Here is a 14,283-nt window from a genome sequence, read left to right as displayed (position 1 = left end):
AGGGTGGGAGGGGGTCCTTCCAGGAAGAGGCCTGAGCTCGGGCCCCCAACCCTGCCATCGGCCTGCCTGTGCCTGCGGCTGGTTTAGCTTGAGCAGTCAGCCATCCCACTGGAGAGGAGGCCGGAGGATCCCCCGCCGAGGAGCTACTGCTGGTTCCACTTTAGTGGCTGCGGCAGGCAGAAAGGGGCACCTGGCCCGGCTCGGCGGCTTCTCTTAGATGGGTAGAAGCCCCTCCCCGATCCCCCCCCCGTCACTGTGTGTCCCTCGCCCCGCAGCCTGGGCGGCTTCTCTTTCCTTGTCTGCACAGGAGGGGTCTTGCAGAGTGGCTCCTCCACAGATGCGACGTGGCTCAGGCTGGTGGCTCTGCTCTGAAGCCAGCGGAGAGTTGGGGGGAGGCAGGGGGGCGTTATGCGGCACCCCCACCCCTTCATAGGGCCTGGTGGTCTGGGGTCTGCTTGCCAATGGGTCTGCCGGCCCCTCTGGCTGAGCAGGAGGGCGCCCGAGTTCACTCTGGCCCCCTTTGCAGGGCATGGTGCTGGTCAAGATGGCATGCGTGTGCTGGAATCTGCTGGTGCTCCAGGCGTTTTTGGCGGATCTGGCCCTCGTCCACGGGGCGGAGAGAAGCTCCCCGATCCTGAACGTTGCAGTCATTTTGGGAAGGACCCCGAGTGTCACAGAAAGAGACATTCGTGCTCTCAGCAGCCGGGACATGGCCGGGAGACTCCCCACTGACGTTAACGTGGTGCCCCTCCTGATCAACCAGACCGACCCCAAGAGCATCATCACCCACATCTGCGACTTGATCTCGGGCACCAGGATCCACGGGGTGGTTTTCGGAGACGACACCGGCCAGGAGGCCGTTGCCCAGATTCTGGATTTTATCTCCTCACAGACTTTTATCCCCATCCTGGGCATCCACGGGGGCTCCTCCATGATCATGGCAGAGAAGGTAGGGGGGAAGAGGGACCGAGGGGCGGGTGGAAGGGTGGGGAAGGGGGCTTCCATCCGTTGGCCTCTGGTTTCCGGGGGGGGGGCTACAATCACACCTTCCCTGAAGGAGGTGCTGGCAACCCATGTCCTTCTGCGCCGTCTGCTGCTTTCCACATCCTTGGTAGAATCGGGGCCTGGCTGGTCCATTTATCTGAAGTGGTCTAGGGTCTCCTGCCTGAGCAGGGGGTTGGACTAGAAGAGCTCCAGGTCCCTTCCAACTATTTCTGTACATGCGCCTCCCAGATGATGCTCCTTAAACTCAGCTCCAGTCTGGGGAGGCCTAGCAGAAGCCTTTCTCTTGAGATCAAGCAAGGGGGGAAGTCTTGGGGAGAAGCAGCTGCTGGCCTGACCCCCCAGCCAGGAGAGAACTTAGAGTGAGGGGGGCAGCCCAGAGAGAGAGGCTTTTCCTTGGCAGGGGCCTCACTTTCAGGCTGGCTGTTTTCTCTCCTGGGTGTACAAGAAACTCTTCCTGCTGACCTCAGTGTCTGTTTTGGAGAATTGGGTTTACCTGCCAGATTAAGGAGCCTGGAGTTGCTTATGGTGTCGGAGGGAGGGGGGAAGGAATTGCTTCTTGCATCCCCCCTAATCTCTTAGGCCAGGGATCCTTCTGTGGCTGAGGGTCTTGTGCTGCTTCCCAAACGTTGTTGGAGACACTTATGATGTACAGATGTAGCACGAATGAGCCCTAACGCTACTCCAGCAGAGTCAGGGGCCACTTCGTGGGCGCTGCTTAAACCCGTGCCTTGGCGTTGCAGGCCCCAGGGAAGCCTGGAGCTGGTGTCCCTGTTCCGTTGGACCGTGCTTGGCTTTTCTTGGGGCTCCGGGACTCCGGCGGTGGGGATGATCCCTAGGCTGTCCAGCACCTTTTCCCGGAGCCCTTTACACGTGCTGCTGCCTCTGAATCGTTCTTCACCCACAGGGCGGGGTGAGATCTCCATATTTCTTGCTTCAGCTGAGAAGATCTCCTCTTCCTGCCAGATTGATCGATCTTGGCTGAGATCTGCCCGCTGCAGGATTGTGTCCCTTGAAATGTAACGGGGGGGCATCACCTGTGGGGATGGGTGAGCCTCCTGCCTCCTCCGCTGCACCTCCAGGGCTGCCTCTGCAGGGCGGCCGGTGGACAGGCAGCTGCACCGGCGTCGTGTTGCTGCTGTTGCTGCTGCCGTCCCCGAAATCTCGGCTGCCGCCACGTCTCCCAAAGGGCTTGTGAGCCAATCTCGCTTCCACTTATGTAAAGAGTTGAGGATTCAGGGAGGGCTGGTTGACTGAGAGCCGCTTCTGGCTTTCCAAGAAATGCTTTCTTAGTGCAGCTCACGCAGCCTGCTTCACCACGGCCACCCAGCCTCCCCCCCAAAAAAACAAAGGCGAGATTAGGAGAAAAAAGCCCCCCCCCCCAGGTTATCTCTCTTCTCTGCCTCCCAGGCTCTGCTCACTACAGAGGCTGCTTCTCTCTCTCCCTCCCTCCCTCCCTCCCTCCCTCTCTCTCTCTCTCTCTCTCAACAAGAGAAGACCTGGATCCAGGGTGTGTGTGTGTGTGTGTGTGTGTGTGTGCGTGTGTGCGTGCGCACATGCCTGTGTGTCACTTTTCCTCACCCAAAATGCTGTGTCAGTGCTGCAAGTATTGCGCCAGTGAGGTGTGTGGACAGGGTTGGCAGCTAGTCGGGCAGGAGGGGGCCCCAGGGGACCCTTCACCTCCTCCTTTCCACAGGGATTGGCAGCTGGACAACATCCAGTGTCCACCTCTTGTTCTGATGCTGGGCCTCCAATGGTGCTCAGCGGGAAGCCTTTTTTGTGGGCACGGCCCGTGTGCACCGAGGGTCTTCAGCTGGATCTTCTGCTTCTGAGCCGTGGGATGGGCAGGTGCAGGGGCCTCAAGAACAAGCAGGCCTTCCCCGGCAGGGATGAGCTGCTGCAGAGAGACGATCAGCTCTTTCAAATCCCCCAGTTCTTCTTGGCTGAAGCTGATCAGAAGTCCATAAAGACGGGCTGAGTTCACCTTTGGCACTGAGACATGAAGTCACCTTCTCAGTTGTGTGAACGTAGCCACTCGCAGTCTGCTGTAGAAACTAAGTGAACCAAGCTTCGTTCAATGCTGTTTGTGCAATGTGTGTCCTGGGGGCCTCTCCTGCCTGCCTCCCCCCCACGTGGGCCGGGCCAAGAGGGTTTGGAGGGAGGCTAATGGGTCCCTCCCCCATGACCCACCAGGCCCAGAGACTCACTCAGGTCTAGGGCTCTTCTAGGCCAGCCTTCCCTCCCCAGGACGAGGCGGGTGAGTGTCGGGGTCCCTCCCAACCCTTTCCCAGCTGCAGACTTGCTCAGATTCCTCTGAGCTCCCATCCTGCAGGAATGTCTAGGGCCACCTCCGGACCCCTTGGTTGCCTGCTTTTCCATGAATTCACCCAAAGCCAGCTTTGCAGCCCTCGTTGCTTAAGGAAGCACCCCAGGCTTATTTGTCCCAGCACCTACACTTCCTTTTATACTCCTCTCCCTCCTCCCCTTAAGTAAAAGTTCCGAATTGGGGAGACCTGTGCACCCTCCCCCCTCATGTGAGTGGTCCTCTTTTGCATCATGTCCCACAGCTCCTTTTGGGCTGCCACCCGAGGGGACCGCCCCCGAGGAGGTTTCATCCTTCAGCAGGCCTCGATCCGCTCTCGGCTCCCAATCAAAAGGGGGCCCCTGGCTGCAGGATTGAGGGTTTGTTGGGCCTCCCCAAACGGAAGCCTGGCGTCTTGCTCAGCTTGGCCACCTGGGAGGCAGAAGGTTCCCGTGGAGCAGGTGAGTGGATCTTACCAGTTGCCTTTGGGGCTTTGGGGTCTTTCCCCTCATAAGGACAGACTCAGGGTGGTCCAAGTCACGGGAATTTACTTGAACTTCTGCCAAAGGTGGATAACCAGCCCCTCTTTTGAGATAGGAAGAGGAGCTTTGTCTTGGGAGCCAATTTGGTTCCTCTCTTTTTGGGAAAATTCGGCTTAAGTGGAACGCTCCAGCTGATTGCCTGCTCCTTGGGCACGACTGAGGCATCTTATTTATATGGAGTAAACAGAAGGCGGTCCATATTGGTTCTGTCAAACATGTTTTCTTTCTCCGCTTTGTCATCTATTAAGGGTGCCTGAGAACATGCTAGCTTTAACCGGATCTGACAGTTTAATAGTTTTTCTCTTTCCCTTTTTCATTTTGGCGCAATGGGGGGAGCAGAACACTTGACCAGGCGTTTTAGACCAGGCGAGGCCTTCAAAGTTGTTATTGTTTTAAGTTGTGGCACAATTCTGTGTCGTAGCCCTCGACCTTGCGGCCAGTTCTCTTGCGTAGGGAACCCCGGGCATCGTTGTGATTTGTGTGGGTGGCAAGGAAATAACTAAAGATTGGCACATGACTATATTTAGACTTGTGCTTGTGCCCACGTCGGTTGCCAACTGGCATGGGAAGTGCCCGGCTGAAGGACTTTGGGGAGTGTTTGGATCAAAGGCTGAACTTGAACGCGCTCAAGCACAGTTTGATTTGCTTACTTATGGCTTATTCTATAATCCATCGTTGGCTGGGTCTCTTCGGCACGCTTAGTGAGTAAACGTGGCTCAGGAACCTCAATGACTAAAGGCACAAAGCGCAACGTTTCACAACCAGGCAAGCCACTTGCGCCTTGGACCCAGGTAAACCTTGGTTGCTGTCCCACGCAGGGGAACCGGTACACTGCCCCCTCAACAATGACTCTGACTTGTGTGGGAGAAAGTCGGGGGAAACATGGTCTGTTTCTGCATTCAGGGCACAATCAAGGGGGTTTGTTGCTCTTTGTCTTCACATGTTGTGGCCAGGGAGGTGTTGTGATTTCCAAGCTGTACTTTCTGGCTTGCTGGTTGTCTGAATCCAGACAGTCTCACTCAAGCAGCATATTTAACTTTTCGACTGAGGCCCTGTGATGGGCAGCCACGATTTAGGACTGAGTGTAGGACTTCAACGAAGCCATGCTGCTGGTTTGGTCAGCTCCTCAGGCCATCCCAGGCAGGAGTCTCCATTTCAGAGGAGGCAGATTCGGGGTATCATAGGCCAGAGAGGCCAAAGCGGGGTCTCCCTGGCTTTCTGCCTCGGGCCTAGCAGTCTCAGCACCCCCATCAGAGCTGGGCAGGATAAAAGAACGTAGCAGAACCAATTCTGGGAAGGGAATGGATGAGCTGCTGAGGGAGGAGAAATGGCCATCAGTCCAGGGAAAGCGGAAAGCACCAGAAAGAAACTCAAGACTCCCTACCTTGCTGGCTGGGGCATTCTGGGAGTTGAAGTCCACCCATCTGAAAGCTGCCAAGGCTGAGAAACCCTGCCCTGCTGCAGAGCAACCATCCTGGGGAGCAAATTTGCAGGGAGCAAATTAGGAAAGGTGGGTTTAAGTGTTAGGAGGGTTACAAAGCAGATCACCAATGGTGTAGGATCTGATAAGGAGATACATAAATGGATGAACTGAAAATTGAGTCTCCCCTCCATCCATTCAGTTCCTCCTCCTCCTCCTCCTCCTCCTCCTCCTCCTCCTCCTCTCCCCTTCACCCCCCCCCCCAGGAGCATTTTCTCAGCAGTGGTTGAAGCCTTGGAAGTGATGGCATGTTCTGAACAGGGCCAGTTGGTCAGGCTGGCCTTCAGGCAAGAACATGAAGGGCCAAGGAGGGAGCCATGAATGTTTCATGGTGCTAAGTGCTTAGGGTGGAGATTCTCCCTTATGGAATCTGACTCCAGCAGCTCCAGCAGCTTTGGAAAGAGGCTGGGTTGCACATTGCTGGACTCGTGCTAAAACTGCAGATTTCCTTAATGGGAAATATGGGTTGCTCTCTCGCTTTTTTTTCCAAGCAAGAAAGCTAATAGATTTTAGTAAAGATAAATAAATAAAAACACAAGCTGGATTTCCTTTTTTTTTTAAACGGCTGACATCCAGCTACAAAATTTCAGCTTATGTAATTGATTCAACATTACCCAAGTGGCCCCATGCATACTCTCTCCACCCCCACCCCCACCCCCACCCCCCAATTGGTTGCAATCTCCTCCTTGCTGTTCATCACACCCTGGACTTGCAAGAAGGAACTCGGAGGAACTTGGCTTAGAAAACTGGGGAGCTGCTGAGCGAGGTGGCTTCACCCTGCAGCTTAGACCTCCGTTCTTGCAGCTGCGGCAGGGCCGGTCAGAGATGGTTCTTTGCTAAGAAAAAAAACCACAGCATCCACCTGGGTTTTCGGCCCTCTGGACGTGGCTTGGAGCATCTCTTTCATCCCGACCAAGAATCGTTACATCGGCATTTTGACCGTCACATGTTTCCTGGGGTCAAGTCGGGCCCATCCATTTGGGTGGGGAGCATCCTTCCTCCCCACCTGTGGTTCAGCATATCCACCCAAGTAAATAACAAAACATTGGCTGTTTTTGGGATGGCTTTTGGCTACCAGCTGTCAGATGCACCTAACAGCCAAAGTGGTGGATTTGTGTGGCTGATGTGAAAAGGAGCCATTTGGTAGCTGGAAGGGAGCCCAAGAGGAGATCAAAGTGGTACATTTTAAGAGCTGTCAGTCAGCTCCAAGGAGTGGCTGATGCTGTTTATTTGAGGAGCGCTTGACAATCTGTCTGTTTGTTTATTTGAGGAAAACACCACACCTTCTAGAGAATTTTTTCCCTGGGGCAGGATTTGGCAATCTGCTTCCTTTTCTCTCTGCCCACGTTCACTCTCTCTGATGCTTTCCGATGAGGTAAGCCCAAAGAATGAATCCCACTAGTTTTGATCCAGTGCTTTATTTCCCACAGTGGCTGACCAGTTGCCCTTGGAGTCAGCGGGAGAGGGAGACCTTCCTCCCTTGGCTAGGAGGCAGGCTTCCCTCCCCACTGCCCCCCCCCAGTCAATGCTGTAGCCTCGAGCGGCTGCTTCTGCTTTCTTGCAGGCTAGCAAAGCAGCCGCCGTGGATGGGATGGGAGTCAGGGTGGCCAGAGGGATGCAGAATTCAGGACTTGGTCCTCAGCACTGCTGAGAGGGGCACAGAGTGCCTTAAATGCCACCCGGTTGGAGAAGAGGGGGAGGATGTGTTTACCCAAAATAGATTTTGAAAATACGACCTAAATCTCCACCACTCACTGCATCCACCTGCCGCATGCCAGTCAGCCTGGCTGGGCGATGGGGGCCAAAATGCTTTGGGGCCTGAACTCCACGAGGGTTGGGCCTGCCTCCCTCACCTGCACCTTTATCCGCCAGGCCTGCTCCGATAAGGTGGTCGTAAGCCACGCTGAGAAGACCCGGTGTGGAAGTGGTGGGGCGTATCCAATTTACTAATAAAGAGACAGAGATCTATACAGATAGTTAGCAGAAGTTTTTGGCAGATTGCAAAGAGGCTGGCGTCGTAGTGCCCAAAGAGAGCTGATACAACCAGCGTGATGTAAAAACACAGCCAGAACTGGGACTGACTCTGTTCTGAGAAGGAAGAGAGTGGGGGGTGGAGGGCAGGAACAACTGAAGCATCCCCATCTCACCCTTTGCTGGGGGTCTCTAGCAGACTTCGGCTTTAAATAGAACTCAGCAAGACAAGGAGAGAGATAATTTTGTGCTACTGAGTTCCTGGGACAATCCTGTGGCTAATTTTATGCCCATCCCAGATGAGAGTTCCTTTTCCTTATCTTCGTGGGAAGCAGTTTAAAAACTTCCAGTAAGCAAACACCCAGGCCAGTTGATGCTCGCTTGCTTCCACAGAGAAGGCACTGAAAGGCTTGCATTAGAGAGGAGCTGTTTCTTTTCAGGGTCCAGAGTTGCCCAAAGCAATTTACCATTCAAGAAAAATAAAAATGTCTCTGCTATGAAACAAAATTAAATGGAACCCATCTAATAAATTAGAGCAGGGAAAATCAAATGAAAGGCTATCAAGACCAACAAAAGGACAACAGCTGACACAGCCAAGTGAGCTTGATAATGTCTTATGTTCCATGTGGGTTCTAGATGAAAGATAAATTGTGGCCTGGAGGACAGTCAATAAGAAAGAAAAGAGCGCCGTCTGGGGAGAAAATTAGTGGTAGGACCATCGTGGTTCAAGAGTTGATGGGCTGCAAAGCAGACTGGCCAACATCCAGAGCTTTGTCCTGGTCCTTCAGGATTGACCGTCTGAGCAGCCCCATCCTTGGCCACCTGGTTGAAGACCGAGGACAAGAGAAATTGCCCAGAATCGGGGCTGGGTGGGGACTGGTGACCGGGATTGGCCACTGTGGGTTGACTGATAGAACTTGGAGAGAAATGAGAAGCTTGTCCTGACTGATTGTAGATTCCATTCCTGCTCAAGTCTCTTAATTAAAACAACCTCAGACCCCTCCCTCCCCTGCCCCCAATTTATCTGCAAGAAAACATTCTTATACGCAATTAGGTTTTGATTAAAGGCAAATGGTGCCCAGGGATGGAGCAGCTACAAATGTGGTTGAGAGCTTGAAACTGCCGTTGATGCAGAGGGACATTTTAGGTCAAGGTGGTTTAATTAAGAAGTACCGAGATCTCGATGTTGGGGCTGGAGATCAGCGAGTGATAGAAAACCTCCCAAGTGATGGGTTCCGGTCAGGTACTGAGCAGTTAGGATGTGTCCTTGAGCCTTCCTTCCATGTTCTTGTGGATCTTTTTCCTTTCTTTTTCCCGCTTCTTTGTCATCTGAGCAGCGAAGGCCGCTCCAGGCACTTTATAGCCTGTCTATGTAGAAAGCGCTTTGTTGTGCAACCCTTGATTAAAGTATGATATTCCCTCTGCTGAAGTTACAAGGAGGTTGCTAAGAAGCAGTTCTCTACCATCTAAGGGAACATTGCTTGGCTTGATGGCTCTTCGTTCTCTTAGCCCTGCTGGAAAGGGCCAGATTGAATGCGTCCCCTGCTTTGACGGCTTTGAACAGGGGCTCAGATGTATCCGCAGAAGAGTTGATGGTCATAAAGAGCATCTACCTCAAAGACAAAAGACAGGGTAGGTTTGCTGGCTTTCACCTTGAGTTGAGAAGGTTATGATTTGGAGACCAAACTTGATGGACAGTTGGGAAATGCCATTTCCTTCTAACCAGGACCTATATCGTTCCTCAGTCCTGATGTGTCTTGGCCAAAAGTTTAGATCCCTGTTGAATGTAAGTCTCCTTGTCTGGAAGCCACCCTTGAATGGAGCTGTGGACCTTCTGTGTTGCTTCCTCTTGGACCTGAACCAGCCAAAGAAATCTCTCTATTCTGGCGCCTCCGTGCAGCATAAATACCATCTCCAGCTTCCTCATTTCCATGTGGCCTTTGTGACACATAAAGTGTTCCCTGCTTTTTATGTCCCTAGAACATTTGTTTCCGTTGGTCTTTCAAAGTACTTTGCTTGTGAAGGTATCTTGGCTTCCTCTGTGGCAGTAAGGTTGTTTTGGATGAAGCAGAAAACTTGGCGCTTCAGTATAAGGACAGTCTTTGGCCATGTGCTAGGCTTTTGAGAACACCTCCTGTATCTCCCACTTCCTTCTATTTTTTCAAGGCTTGTCCCAGGACTGAGGACATTGCTTTTGGGGTGCCTGAACATTGAAGACCCACAAATTGAATTCAGAAGGAACTGCAGCCTCCAAGGGCTGGCCCCCGGTAGACTTAGATACCTTCCTGCTTGGAGCATCAGGGAACACAGATCCTCCTCCTTGCTCTTTCACTAGTGACCCAAAGATTTGAGAATCCTCAATTTACAATGTTCAGAATGGCTCTTTTTAATTAATAGGTTGGAACATCTGCATCTTTAAGGCCAGTTTTTTTTTTCTAAAAAAAGAGCTCAGATGTTCAGGACCTGGACAGAGCCTCGCTCACATTCCCCAGGAGTGGCTCAGGATGAGCGAAGGCTCCATCTGCAGAGGTGGGACCTTCAGGCAGGGTCTCTGGCAAATCTTCATGCCTGACCCAATAATTCACTCCAGATGGCCCTCCAAAAAACCAACTCTTGGTAAGCCAGCAGATACCATATTTGTACAATATCTGCAAATAGCTGAATGTCACCAGCTGAAGCGCCAACCATTTCTGAAGAACAGCGCCAAGTGAAATGTGTTCAGATCATCCCATCCGGGCACAGCCTGGCCCTGAAGGACTGTAGGACGGAGCGTCTTGTCCAGGCAGGGATGCAGCTGGGAAGTAAACCAAGCCGACAGAAGACATCCTTGGTCCCTGATGCCATCTGGGCTTCCCTTAACAATGCCAAGTGCAGGAGAACCCAAAGTCACACCTTTGGCAGCCTGGTGGGAAGAGGATCCCATCTGGCTTGTGTTTCTGGGATTGAGCCATGGTTCCTTTGCCCTTCTCCAGCCCCAGATGGCCTCTGGGCACCTGTTCAGACCGCCCAGCCTTTCAGGAATGGGCCCTCGGCTGACCCTCACATCTGTTCAGCCTGGCTTTTGTTCACCGTAGCACAAATGTTGCCTCTTCTGCCTAGAGAGACAAAATTTGGGGGCAGCACCTTCTTTAAGTACAGTCCGTGAATATGAAGAAAACAAGATCCATGTTTTCCTGATCTGGATGGTGGAAGCACAGGTTTCAATCACATTTCCTCCCATGGTTTCTACGTGGAAGAAGGAGGACGGCTCGGAAGAGACCGAGTGAAGACTCTTCCCTAAGAAGGAACTGAAGATTTGGGCTCTGTGTTTCAGGGTCTCCTTGCCGCTGCTTCATTTTTCTACTCTCCCTGCAGTTCTGGTTTTTTTCCCCCTGCCTTTTCCTGCCAGTCATATGTGCAACTGTCAGATTTGTTCCTAAATGTCAGGACTGCAAGGGGGGCATCTCATCCAAGAAGCTGAACATGAAGTTTCCACTTCGGAGGCCCTTCTCTGCTGCCCTGTCCTGGCCTTGGGCAAGCTGCTGCCTTGGCTGCCTCCTGCTCCTAGTGGCCCACGGTTGGTGGGCCTGAGTCTTTGGGCCAGACAGACCCCGAACCAATGCACAAGAGGACTGTAGGTGGCCTGCAATTGATTTCAAGGCTGGAGAAATGATCCTTTGTTCACCCATGGAATGTTGTGGAGAATAACATTTTCCTCCATAGTTGATTTCCAAAGCTTCGCATCTTCCATCTGAAACAAAATCAAAGTGATTCTGTTGGTGGTGTCTGCCCATAGACCAGGGGTTGGGAGGAACTTGAATTGCCCCATTCCTGAGCTCTCCACGGAGCCCCAGAGACTTGATCTGAAGCTCATGGAAGCCACAGCTGAGATCTGCAAGAAGAGCTGTCTCCTTGTGTGGAAATATGATGGATGGTCCACTGAGATGCTTTTTTACAGTTCACTGTTTGGGGAATGATTCTCAGAAGGAGGCAAGGTTGATTTGGAGCACGTCCAAGCAATTTTCTGGTGATCGCTTATGGGTGAGAGCAATGGCTCTTCATGCATCCCATGTCCCTGGGCGGATGGTTTGGCTGAAAGAAGATGGGCCAGGACAGCCCATGTCCTGGGATCCAGTCTGTTGGAACTGGCCAAGAGAAGATCCTTTGAGTCTGCGTGTTTTAAGGTTGATCCTGGAAGAATCAGATGGGGAAGTGACAGAGAGGACCTTCCCTTCGTCTGGGGGTGTAATTCACAACTAGGGTTGATGCAGACCAAGAAGACAGGGGCCTCCGGTTGCCATTCAGCAGGGTGACGTGTGGCTGCATCTAGAGCAATCCTGCCTTTCCTTTACCCTTGATTCAATAGTAGCCTCTTCCACGCCCAGAGGTAGCTTATTCCCGAATTGCCAGTAACTGGTGTTAGGAATGTGCCACCTCTGGGCATGGAAGTGCTGTGAACTCCCAGCTTTTGGTTCCAGGTTTACTAAAGGTGGCATTTTCCACCTAGGTGGCCTTCAAAGACGTTCTCAGCTCTGATGTTTGCTGTCCTTTGAAAGAGGGACGCTGGAATGGGCAGTTTCCCCTGCCAGCCTGGCCAGGGCCTGGGAGTTTGGGTGGGGGCACAGTTGATACTCGCAGGGTGAATGTGGTCTGAACGAGATCCTCCTCCCCCCCCCGCCTCATATTCCTGCAATTGTGTTCCTGGGGGTCAGATCAGAAGAAGAAGGGATGCTGAGGCAGACATTGAGGGTCCTCGTCAGCAACCTGCTCCTAATGCTCCCAACTCAATGGAGCCCCTTTCCTGGGGCAGCTGCCTGCCGCGAGGGGATTCTCCACACGAGTCTCCCCTACAGCCCTGTGAAGACCTTGCGAACGAAGCCCCTTCTTGTTCCCTAATTGTGCTGTGCCGAGGGGGCCCTTTCCCTGAGCCTCTGTTTTTGAGTTCTGCGTGTGGAGGCGTCTCTGGAGAGACATCAACCTGTGCATCTCATTCGCTTTGTACCGCTAAAGCAATCTTGGGGAGGGAGTCTTGGGTGAGTAATGCCCACCTTCATCTTGGCCACCGTTGTTTGGGCTGTGGGGGAATCTTTCTCTCCCCCTCCCACTTTCTTCCCTGTGGGAAGAGGCCAGGACCCTCACTGGGGCTCATTTCACTTTCCCTGCATGAAGAGTGGGAGGGGGCTGGCTCTGGCTGAGGACAGACAGGGAAATCTCAGCTTTCCCTTCCGTAGTCAGCATTGGGGGGGGGGGTGTCAGACCTGTTGAACCGGAATGGCCATGTCTGGGCCCCTCTGTCCCCCAATACTCCCACCCTGGGCAAAGCTAAGCCTTCCAGCCGGCTCTGGGCATCTCTGTTTGGGATGGCAAAGGCAGGGAGGGGGCTGGCGTTGGGCCTCAGAGTGGGGAAGAAGGCCCCTCTAATAATGGCCACGCTTGAACTGGCGGTATTGACCGGAAGTGAGATTTTCAAAGCGAGGTTCAGGGAGCCGATGGGTTTCATCTGGAGAAATTCAGCTTGCAGCATTTCTTCCCATATTCCAGAGAGCAGACTTTCGCTCTTGGCCCGGCGTGCAGGGGGCGGGAGAGGGGCCTGGAGTCAGGGCAGACCGAGGGAGTCTCCATCAAGCCCGTCCTGGAGAGGGGATGGCAGGCTGAGTGAGTGAGGGGCACCTGGTTCCAGAGAGGAGAAGAGCTCCTTTTATTAGAGCTGGTCCAATAGAAGGCCCAACCTGGTACGACTCTAGGAGGCCAACAGCAAATATCGCGATGCTTCCTCTTCTGGTTCAGCCGCCATTTCTCGGGAAAGAGGGGCTAGTGGTTAAAGCCGGCCGTTGAGCTTTGCCGCTGGCCTGGCTCTTTGGCAGGACCTCAGGGACACCTGGCGGGAGCCAGAATGGCTTTTACCACCTTTGGCCCCAGAAAGAAAAGCCTCTCGGCGTGAGCCTCTGGCTTTGCGCCAGGCGAGAGAGGAACTGGCAATGCCAGGAACTCTAAATGGCCTCTCGGGACAGTGTTCAACCCCTTAAGCTGATCAAAGGGGGCTTCTGTCTCCGGGTTCAGAAATGCAGACGTTTCCCTTTGCAGAGCAGTTTTCTTTCCCCTTTTCCCAGGAGAGTTCAGATGTTCTTGGCAGCCGGGGATGCTCCCAGAGACCGTCTCTCCACGCAGCCCAGGCCAGGCCAGCTAGCAGCGCCCACGGGCGGTCATGAACAGCAAACTCCACCAGCTCTCCAGAGTGCTGGGTTCCTTCAAGCAATTTCTGGCCCTGATTGCCCGGAGGGGCTTTGGGGGAGAGAAAAGAGGGGTCCTGGGTGCCCATTCCTTGTCTACGTGGGTCTCTCACAGAGGCTGAGGGTGCCCCCAACAGAGCCCTTCCTGAGGCCCAGCAGGCAGCCTCTGATTCTGAGGTGGGGGACCCCCTCCAGATGAGGGTTGGCGTCTCCCGGGGAGCTTTGCACGTTGGCAGAGGGCAGCTTCTGAGTAATCTCAGATAATATCGGGCCCTTTTTTTGTCTGTCTAATTGACAGCTAATTGTCAAGCAGGCATGTATTTTGAGGAAGAGAAAACAATCATAGTTAATCACAGCTTATTCCTGTTAATGAATCGGAGTCTCTAGGCTGTTTTCAGATAAAGGCCTGTAATTTACCAGTTAAGAGATTAATTTCCTGAGGTGTGCGTATGATTGTCGTCTTTCCTCCCACCCTTCAATTTTCTAGAAGCAGTTAATGTATTAGAATTCCAGGATATTAAACTGGCTGTATTGAAATGTAAAGGAATCCAAGGAAGGATCTGATAAACCCTCAGAGGCCTCACGGGGCACTTAAGCTGTCCTTCTGATTATTAATAACAGTTGCAGTGGTTGGTCTTCCTGCCCACTGGAAAATTTGGCTCTGCTCATTGTCCCAGTGAAGATCTTCTCTTACCCAAGAACAGATGTGTTGGATTTCAACTTCCATCATCCTCAGCCAATATGGCCTTTGGATCGGGAGCTCTAAAGCATCTGGAG

The 14,283-nt window shown here is 53.0% G+C and overlaps 1 protein-coding gene across 4 annotated transcripts in view; it reads left to right on the top strand.

Annotated features, from left to right (window-relative positions):
* The window catches only part of GRIN2A (glutamate ionotropic receptor NMDA type subunit 2A), a 62,864-nt gene that overhangs the window by 6,563 nt on the left and 42,018 nt on the right, over positions 1-14,283 (top strand). For all 4 annotated transcript variants that reach the window (XM_039367927.1, XM_039367930.1, XM_039367928.1 and 1 more), the window contains one exon: positions 527-949. In XM_039367927.1, coding sequence (XP_039223861.1) covers positions 527-949 — 423 coding nt within the window. The remainder of the gene's footprint in view (positions 1-526; positions 950-14,283) is intronic.

Source organism: Crotalus tigris, unplaced genomic scaffold (genome assembly GCF_016545835.1).
Source record: "Crotalus tigris isolate CLP2741 ecotype Arizona unplaced genomic scaffold, ASM1654583v1 scf7180000020608.1315917, whole genome shotgun sequence".
In the NCBI taxonomy this organism is placed as follows: Eukaryota; Metazoa; Chordata; class Lepidosauria; order Squamata; family Viperidae; genus Crotalus; species Crotalus tigris.
Note: the sequence above shows the minus strand (reverse complement) of the source record. Positions and strands in the feature narration are given on the sequence as shown.